Genomic DNA, 10,577 nt, shown 5'->3' on the forward strand with positions numbered 1-10,577 from the left:
TAAAACTAAAACTTTTTCCGTAGAATAAAGAAAAAAAATTTATACAAAAAGAATTTAAGTTACTATAGTTCACCAAAAAATTGAAGTTTTTTTTGTTGATTTAGCTAATGAGTCGGTTTATCCATTAACTTTCCTAAGAATAAATTTGAAACCAAAAAAATTAGTACTTAAGCTAGATTTTGTGTGTCGTTCAACATTGCTATTAATAAAGTTGACTTATTTACAACCCCATTCTATACTTATTTTCTTTAGCTCTATGCATTTAGCTCATGTCGTAGCTTTTCAAGATGTTATTTCTTACGCTTCTTCTATTGAGGTTGAGAAACTAGGTCCAACTTGAGCTTCCTCGAAAGATCCTGCATAATTACGTAAAGTAAGAGCAAGACCGGCATTAGTTTTAGAATTCTTCGAAGACGCATCAATATTAATCTTCATATCATTATCTATTGGTTGGGCCCAAGTTGGTTTTACATCCTTTAAGTTCCTTGGAGATATCATGTCGAAGCATAGCTTGGTGGATCCCAACATGCATTGGTATGTTAGTATGTCAAGTCTGATTGAGTTTAGATGCCAAAATACGTCACCTAAATTTCCTGTGAAAGTCAAAAGGTTAGTAAATATTGAACGACTATTCAATTTCCATCTTTTTCATAGTCTTTCAGAAAAACAGGAAAAAACGAAGTTTGTAATATGGCTCCAGTACGAAAGACTTTATCATTAAATTTGCTTCAAAAAAAAAAGTTGTATATTAAAGACAACATGTAATTGATGATTACGTACCTATAGCGTGATCACATGCAATTTCTTTTTATTTTATAATACGCTTCAAAAATAATAATAATGAGATTTGGTTAAAATTTAATCTTCTGCGGTATTCATCATATTTGGTATGAATATATAGGAAAGAGGGAGAGAATTGCCAAATGCATCGACTTCAAAGAACGGGTCTTATGGAGATGTCCAAGGTCTTCCCAACTCCAAAAATCATCACCTAAAGTCCCTCTTCCGGCAAGCCTTCCCTAGTGTGCGGGAATCCCAGCGGGAAGACTCCGGATATGGCTAACCATTAGCCCTTTTAAAAAGGTGAAAAACGAAAAATCATTGACCGTTTCGTTCTTAAAACCCTTGCAACTTAGTGGGACCAAGAGAGATTTTAGCTTAAAAATCGATTAACTTGTAAACCGGATGATCATTATCCGTTATAGGGAAATTTAATAGGATCAACAGAAAAATAAGTGGGGTTTTAGGATTTGGTGGACCCAACTAATTTGAAAACGGATTATCATCGTCCGTTTTTATCTTACATCTGGGAATAAACATAAGAGGTAGCCTCTTCCCGAACTGAGGTGGAAAGCCTCTTCCCGAACTGAGGTGGAAAGGTAGTTCGGAAGCTCTTGGGAAGTGCCATAAGACCCGATCCAAGGCTTTCTCTCATTTTCATTCAACACAAGACACGCCAGCTTAAATCAAGTTCCAACCATTTTGGTAGTCCAAGGTTGAACCAAGAAAGCGCCTAATAATTTAGCGCAAAAAAATTGGGGCAGTTGGATTTTAAAATTAGGCGCAAATAACATGACTGCTAGATTTTAAATTTTAACATAAAATCTGATGGCTGATCTAGATTTTAAATTTTAACATAAAATCTGATGGCTGAGATTTAAGTGCCAAATTTGACACAGAAAGTACCAAACCATTTGGCGCAACAAACTTGATTCCAGATTGCGTTCAAGCAAACCGCAATCTTGAATTCTGGCTTTTAGCCACACTTTTAGGCTTGAATCTTAAATGAAAATAAGAGCCTAATGTATAAAAGGATACAAAAGTGAAGTAATGACTAATGGCTAATGGCTATATGGTATTAGAAAGCAGTACGTCATGCTTATAGGAAAGAAAAAGATGTCAATAAGAAAAATGAAAAATTTGGGTCCAACAATTTGAGGCTGTAGCCTGTAGGCATGGCTTAGCTGGCTTAGACGTCTCTCTTTCAACATATTCATATTAGCAGAATAACTCGCTTTTACAAACAAACAAGAAAATTCTCCTGTATTATGTCACTGAAAAAAGTGCCCAACCACTTCACTCCTTGTTGCATAAATATGATTTCCTCTTTTGTGTTAGGCTCTTTTATGTAGAGATCTGAAATAAACAAAAGATAGCAAATTTAAGATGGACATTATAAATAAAGGAAAAATGATCCTGGGAAGGAAGAGAGCATTACGCCTTACAGATCAATGGCTGAAGCTCCCATGTATGAGTAGTTTTGGTTAGTTGACCCAAGAGATGGTATGTATTCGGATCCTCTCACGTGAACACCAAAACATGCTGTAGAAAAAACAAGGAAATGAAATGATCAATAAATAAACTAAGGCTTAAACAGGATCTTCATTTTAACCGAACTCCAAAACTTGACACTTTTAAGACTCCATTCTAGATATCCCATGAAAAGATTTTTCAAATACTCCCTCCGTCCCACTATTAATTGACCTAATAGTAAAATTTAGAAATGATTTATTTCTCATACTATACCACAGATATTCGTAAATTTTATATCATTGAAAAGCATTTTAAAACACCTACTTAACGAACATAAACATGAGAATCAAATGATATAAAATCAACTATTAATGGGACAAAATCTAAAAATAAATAGGTCAATTAATAGTGGGATGGAGGAAGTATTACCTAAACACCGGAGAATTGATTTAAACTCTCATGAGATTCTAAACCACTTTCTAGTTCTGGTTTTCCATTATGCGAATATCTCAATAACAGTTCTTTAAGATAATTCTTCTAACAAGGTTAAATATCCTTCACAACAAAACTTGAATTCTGATCATCGTAAGATAATCACGTTCACTGTCTTTACTCTCTCGAGGTGCACCATTACTAATTTTTTTTTTAAAGATGAAGCAAAAAAACTGACTTATCATAACATGAATAAATGGTATCCAAACCACTAGATGTTTGTGTAATTTAAAAAGGTGGTTTTCATAGATTATCAGTGTAACGTGACGTTGTCTTGCTAAACTTCCACCCTTGTTCATAGTTATTAATTGGGCGAATACCTTGGAATAAGAATTGAAGAACTAATGCATGTCTATCTGAAATGCATTTCATATGTTCTTAATCGATAAGACTCTTTACCTTAGAGAGGTAACTTTAGATTTGTGACAACTGAATTTATAAGCATCAAAGTAAGCAGTATACCTGTTTCTATCTTCACAGCGCTTTGGAGCATTACCTCCATTTTCTTCTTCATCTCAGAGTTTTCATCCATATGTGGCACGACGAGGGTCAACTCCCTGTAGATATCACGTACGAACCTGCATATATTCTCCGCATATTCCAGTTCGCCCTCTGAGATTCGTCCCATGGCGAGTCTCATTAACTCTCCGGTCAAATCAGCAAGCTTGAAACCCACCAAAAAAACAAAAAATACAAGCACATAAGCTTAGACATAATTGAGAATTTGGAATCTTTTCTATTAACAATATTGCAGTGGACAAATATAGTAAACTATATGTGTACCACTGAAGAATTTTTTCTTGTGGAAGGACGGTATTCTAAGTTTAAGTCCTAACCAACTACAACTGCACCACCTGTAAGATTATGCCTTTCAGCAGTCAAAATGAGGTAGTATTATAAACAAGAAAGCGGTCTACCACTTATCCTAGCAGATAATCAAGGACATTAATTTGCAAGGGCTCCAGTGATGGATCACTCAGTGGTAGTAAAGTAGCATTTATCTCCGCAAGATCCAAGAGTGTCCCGGATTTACAGAATTTACAGAGGGTTGCAGCTTCAATATATTCTTGCACCTACAAGAACCCAAAAACAAAAACTGATCAAAAAGTTTTACAAGCATTTGCATGCCTTGATCATGAATAATAACAGTAAGAGGGGATTCAATTGCAATCAACCCCAGGAGAATATGCACGTCTGAGTCTCCAGAAGTCAGTCCCTTGCAATTCTTTCACTAGACGGGAAATATATTGACTAGTCACTGCAGCTAAGTCCTTCTCAGCCTTCTCCAAAACTTCTTCTCTGTTAGATTTACTAATCCTGTGATAAAGATAAACGTTCAAAAAATAGATCCTTAAAAATAAATATGGCTTCTAAAGTACTGACTTGGAAAAAATACTACTCTTCTCTATTGTTAATCATTATGATGGTACATATACTTTCCTGACAATCAATACCCCGGAATAGAGCCAAACATGTAGTACATACCTGTGCACCTGAAATATGACTTTTTTGCTGTTAATGGTGATATCACGACTAGCTTTTACCACTCGTTCCCTCTTGTCATTCTTCAAAAAGACACATATCAGAAAAGTAAATGAGATGAAACATCTGGTTATAGGTAAGTCACTCCAGAATCCCATTAGACATCTTACAAAGCCCCAATCTAAACTCAAACTGATTTATCAACTAAAAACCCTAATAGAGCCAAGAAGGTAAGGTATTGGGGAATCATTCAAACAAATCCAAATTGAATAAAAAACCGGCTAACACAAGTATCTTGAATCCCATACTAACCCTGACATCTTTTGTGCTCCTATGTATTAACACACAATTCGGTAACTAAACATTCTTCAATGTGTATCATCATAAAAATCTACATGAAAACTCTAGTTCCAAACTGTTGTTGCAAACCCTAAGTGGTAATTAGTAAACAAAGAAGAATTAGGGTTTAACTGCAAAACCCCAACAATAAACCAATCTCAAAGAGAAGAAGAAACTTACAAATTGATTAAGGTAGTCTGTGTAATTAGCGAAACCATCTTTCATGGCGGAAACAGTGGTCATAGTTCTAGGTTTTTTAGCGGAGGTTAAAACTGAAGCTTCTGCAACTGCAAAAGAAAGAAAGATAAAGAGTGTGGTTCTGTGTAACAATAAGAGTAGAGAAAGTGAGGGAGGGAGTACTTACTTGGGTGGAGGTGTTGAGGTTTTGAAGCCATGAGAAACAATCTCTTAAACGGTGACGAGTTTAAAAACATTTATTTATTTCTGAAAGTGTTTGTAGAATATTTTCGAAGCCAATGTATCTCCGCTCATTTTCATTTTCCGAGTGAAATTGAAATTCCTGGGCGAAAATAATTCCGGGGTGCAAATAATTACCGTCATTAAAATCGCCCGATTTCGATGCAAATTGTTACCGTCGGGAGTGCAAGATAGTGAAAATGGATTTAAGAGTTCAAAAAACTTAGGCCTCGGATGAGAGCCGGTTTGGAATTTACTCCGCCTCCGCCTTGTTATGTCAGCGTGTATTTTTAATTTAGCAGCATCACAATCAACTAAACATACGTAAAATCAAGGTTGTAAAATCGTGAATCGCAATGCCAATTGTTTTTCATTTTTATGAATCGAATCGTATGTTGAATCGCGAATCACATATTCATAGTCATTTTTCACATGAATTGAGAAAAAAATTACACATATATAAATACAGTGATAAACACGTAAGTGCTATATTAATATTGATTGGGACTCGCTAGTTGGCTAATAATATCGTGTTAAGATAGGCACTGCAAGTAAATCTGATCACCGGCACGATAAATAGCTAAAAATAGCATGTGAAAATCACCCATTGCAGTTCACAATACCAAAAAGGAAGAGCTTATTTAGTTGCCACTTCATTTCCATATTAGCACGTAGCACCACTTCGTGAAGATTAAGTCATGACCTTGGAATCTAGATCTAGAATATAAAACAAGGTTTGGACAAGTTAGGCATGATAAAAGTAGCCAAGATTTAAATCTATGGTCATGGTTTACTCAAACAAAGAAAAACACTTACGGGGCAATCCGAGAATTGAACTCGGGACCTCTCGCACCCTAAGCGAGAATCATACCACTAGACCAATTTCCCGTCGGTAAAAATTATTTCAATATATAATAGTGGTGGTAGTAATAATGGATGGTGAAAGCTATGGCGGGTATTGGTGAGTAGTGGAGGTGGTAACAATGGTGGTGGTGGAAGAAATTGTGGAGGTGGATGGTTTTAGTGGTGGTGGGTGTTTATTTTTATTTTATTTTCCTGAAGCAAAAAAAAAAATGACGGGTCACATTGTATTGTGAAAGATGTAGTTGGTTGTTTTTGACACAATTGATAAAGGTAGGTACTAAATGATACCAAACCATATATAACAAAATGATTATGAACATCATATCAAATGGTACCCCTAACCAATCATGTGAATCATTGTTTTTAGTATTAAAATAAAATTAATTGCAATACAAAAGAGAATATAGCAAAAAAAACATTAGAGAATAAATTAATTAACGACCTAAGTTTGTTTAACTTTATACATGACATTTGCTATAAATCGCCCAACATCCTTCGAGGGATGCGGTGGTTTTGTGGTTCTGACGAGCATTCGTGAGTAGTAATATACTATGTTAATTTTGTGCTGCTACAAAACGGGTAGCACTATAAATTATAAGATGTGGTTGATCGTCTTAATGCTAAAATAAACTCGATTAAAATACATGACAATTTAAATAAAAAACACTGGGATGTCACGTTATATAATAACTACTCTAAATTACATATTTAGTATCAAGATTTCGTCTTTCAATAGATAAATCTATGGTTGTATTGAGATCCCGTAAGTAGTGCTCAAGTTGGCACTTGGCTTTCTGAATGATTTTGAATACAATGAAATGCTCCCTCTCGGTTTCTCCAAGGAAAACCGAAACCTTCTCAAGAAAAAAAAATCAATCAAACAACAATTAGATGGAGTGCCATCACCACCACTGTAAACTTCTCTGAACTCCTACATTTCCAATAAACTTTCCACATATTAATTTGGTGATTTCGTCCTATCATAATTCTTGATAAGGCACACTATTAAAACTCTAGTGATGATTTTTGAATGTATTTTCATATTATGAAATTCTCTTACTGTGTTTTACGCAAGTATTACTTGGGTTCTTCTATGTTTTTGTATTAAGTTGATGATTTTTTAGATTTGAATACATGTTTAGATAACATAATTTGATATATATAAGGTATTGTCTTTGTAACACTGGTGTTATTCTCTTCTTTTTACCCATTGGAACTCTATAATGATCCCGGATTTGTAGACATTATTTGACCAATGTTGGGGTATTTGTTTAATCTCAAGGCTGGTTAAACCTTATGTATTTTCTACAACTTGAAGGCGATAAAAGTTTGTGTCGGATTTTTCTCCGTAACGAATGATATATATTACTTCAAAAGGTTAGTTGAATTCATATCGACATAGACGTCAATATGACTATGTTTTTTAGTGTTCCAAATTACTTGAGTAACACTAGATGTGAGAACGCCACTCATGCACTAGCTGATGCAAAAAAATTTATTCATGAATTTGTTCAATTTTGTGCTATGATTTTATGTTATCAATATGATTGAGGAATGATCTTGCACATGTTCTGATTTACTTTTAGAAGTTTATTTTTCATCTCACACATGTATATCTCAGTCTTCCAATATCCAAGAGTTCTCCAATTTTATAAAACTCTCACATTTGCACAAAAAGAATAGTCTATAGTATGGAAAATATTATGGGCCTTAGTTATCAGTAATTTTGGAACCCATGAGTTCATAAATGTCATGGAATTGGGTTAGCAAGTTAGGCATATTTATTGTCAGAGAAAATATTTCTGTGAAAATTTAAAATTATGGATGGATGAAATACTAAACGAGATAATATCTATTTTATTTTATTTTTAATTTTCATATTGGGACGACATTGTTACTCATGGCTGAATACTAAATAGAAACAACATGCTTAAGAAAAAATAAAAAAGGTAACTAATCATTTTACTGACCGAAACCTTTTTGAATATCAAAACTACTTCCCATGAAGAAAAAATAACATACGCCGTACGCAAACAATGTCAAATTAGAGAAAAAGACATCCCGTACCGTTACGACACGGGTTAAGCCCTAGTCAGACTACAAAAAATACTCTTCGTAATTCAAGCACTTGAAGTCCACTGCTAAAAATAAATAAATGAAAAAGAGTTAACATGTGGTGTGACGTGTATAACTCTACAGCCTGCACCACATTTCTCCATGGGGTTATGAGCATACAGAGAGGTATCTTTGTTAAGTTGCATTTTCTTTTGGTTTTAGTCATTCTCTTCATTGATACCGACATACCGAACCGTGAGTGGTGGTCGGATATTGAGATTCACAGAGAATTAAATACAGAGTTCACTACAGCAACAACGTTTTGTGATGGATTTTAGCATCAATATATTTGGGGGTTCTTCATTTGAACTGAAATAGGGTTAATTTCGATGGAGTCTGGCAATGGATTCTGATTTATTTTTTTGAAAAGGGAACCTGAAATTAGTTGTAATTGAAACCAGAGGAAGAAGAATAGAAGATACATATAATGGAAGTCGGATTAAAAGTTACTAGAATGGATTTTTTGAAACCCTAGAGTGGATGGAGGACGAGAGGAGTGAGGATGAGATGTACTGGGGTTACCAATCAACTCTGTTCTTAGCCCTTGTGTTAAGAATCGAGCAAGAGAGAGGAGAGCATAAACGCGGAAGCTTTGAACGTCTACATTGATAATAATTCGGTGTATAATTCTTATGGCTTAACAGCCTATTTATATTGTTCACAAACTTGACGACCACTCAAGGCACTTTCCTACCAAAGATCAAACTCTAAACATAGACACTTTCCTAATATAACTCAAACTCCTTAAAGTGTATATCTCCTAAATATGGACTCCTATATTATTTCCTAATACCCTCCCTCAAGATGGAGCATGTAGATCACGAATGCCCATCTTGGACAAAAGAAATTTAACTTCGGTTTTCTTCTTTCTTCTTCTTTTTTTCAACGCTTTTGCGAAAAAAAAAATCTTCAAACCGTAGTTTAAGGACGTTTCGGTCCCCGTCATAGTTTAAGGACATTACGGTCCCATTTTCGGAAGTTTAAGGACATTACGGTCTCATTGTCGTAGTTTTAGGACATCTCGGTCCTCTTCGGAAGTTTAAGGACGTTACGGTCCTATCTTTGTAGTTTTAGGACATTACGGTCCCATCTTCGTAGTTTTAGGACATTACGGTCCTATCTTCTGAAGAATACTTCTTGTACTCTTGTTTTCTTGGTTTCTTCGATAGAATACTTTTGTACTCTCTCGACAACTCATAGGATTTCAACCTATTATTATTGTTCTTTTTCTCATCACCTCTTGGTGATTGTTTTCTTTGCTCTTTTTTTTTTTTTTCTTTCTTCACAACATGAATGTTGTTTCTTCTTTTCTTGTTCCAGTCACGCTATTTTTTGCGAAACCTTCACACTTTTTTTTTTTTCTTTTTTTAAGATTCTCTCACAATCTTTCTCTTGTCATGCTTCTGCCACAAGCAATAACTAACACAAAGTCTGCCACACTTTGTAGGATTTCCAAATTTCTGCCACAAACTCTTCAATCACCATGTTTCTGCCACAAATTCTTCCTCTTAACCATCATCAATTCTGAGTTCTGCAACGTCTCTGACTGAAACCGTCACACTTTTTTTTTTTTACTGTTACAACTCTTTCGTACGTTTTTTTTTTTTCTGTTACGCTTCTGTAACAATTCTTTAGTAACATCTCTGTAATTGTGATTGCTCTTTGTAACACCTCACATAACACGTACATTTTTTTTTTTTTTTACGGCGGTTCTTACCTGATCTTAGGGTTGTGAAACCCTAAAGCTCTAGCAAACGTCGTCCCATAACCGAGCAACCACCACCTGCCGTACACCTTCGATAAACACCAACTCCATTACTGGCATCAAAAACAACATCACCACAACGTTGTTATACTCTTCTCTTCATCACACACTCCTTCTATCAATCACGGCATTATCAGTGTCTCATCATCACAATCATGCTCGAGTTCTTAACTTATGATCATCATCGCTGCCGACAAATCTTCCATTCAATGGAAACAGCTTCGTTAATGGCAGCAACAACCTTTTTTTTTTTTTTTTTTTTTTTAATCTAACACGGGCTCGAGCTTTCCCTGTCAACAATAGGAGCAACCATTCTCTTTGCAACTCATCAATCGCTGGCAACAACTCAAACTCCATCACCAAGCTCGTTAATTAAGCTCAAACTGACCAGACTAGTCAGTTAACCTTAGGTTGCAACCAACATATCCCTGTAAACCAGGGGAACCAGTTCTCACCTGATTTTTAGGTCGTCTTGAAAAACTAAATCGCCAGCAACATCGCACCATTAACTGGCAGCAAATCTTCCTCGCAGTCTACTTTCTTGCTGTCGCACACAGCCTCAAATATATATTGCTGCAGCCATCTCCGTCAGCAACAATTTTCGTCTGTCTTTTTTTCTTCTTCGAATCTTCTCTGCAACATTATGCAACAGACTCCACGACTTTCTTATACGTGTACTCTCTCCTCCTCTCACTTGGTTGGGTACATTTGTTACGAAGACAATCAAGTTTTCTGATATCAGGCATGCAGAGACCAATAGACCATTCGTGACGTTTAAGACCAATAGACCACAGATCACGGTGATTATTTCATCACATCAACATTAGTTTTGTTCAGCTGAATTTCTTCT

General features: G+C 35.3%; 1 protein-coding gene and 1 non-coding gene across 3 annotated transcripts; both read right to left on the reverse strand.

Moving 5' to 3' along the window:
• Window positions 1–1,845: 1,845 nt before the first annotated feature.
• On the reverse strand, window positions 1,846–5,054 carry LOC113322657 (translin-associated protein X-like). 2 transcript variants are annotated; one of them, XM_026570789.1, is made up of 8 exons: window positions 4,931–5,054; window positions 4,747–4,853; window positions 4,231–4,310; window positions 3,921–4,062; window positions 3,670–3,818; window positions 3,208–3,410; window positions 2,219–2,322; window positions 1,846–2,136 (listed from the first exon to the last, which is right to left on the reverse strand). In XM_026570789.1, the coding sequence occupies exons 1-7, from the start codon at window positions 4,998–5,000 to the stop codon at window positions 2,222–2,224; spliced, it is 852 nt and encodes a 283-aa protein (XP_026426574.1). In that variant the 5' UTR covers window positions 5,001–5,054; the 3' UTR covers window positions 1,846–2,136; window positions 2,219–2,221. The 2 variants fall into 2 exon arrangements, with proteins under 2 accessions (XP_026426574.1, XP_026426573.1); XM_026570788.1 differs by having other exon boundaries at window positions 1,859–2,136; window positions 2,226–2,322.
• Window positions 5,055–5,799: 745 nt separating this feature from the next.
• Window positions 5,800–5,871, reverse strand: TRNAP-AGG. Its single transcript has one exon. It is a non-coding gene; the product is annotated as a tRNA-Pro (tRNA).
• Window positions 5,872–10,577: the final 4,706 nt, after the last annotated feature.

Source organism: Papaver somniferum, chromosome 11, assembly GCF_003573695.1.
Source record: "Papaver somniferum cultivar HN1 chromosome 11, ASM357369v1, whole genome shotgun sequence".
Lineage (NCBI taxonomy): Eukaryota > Viridiplantae > Streptophyta > Magnoliopsida > Ranunculales > Papaveraceae > Papaver > Papaver somniferum.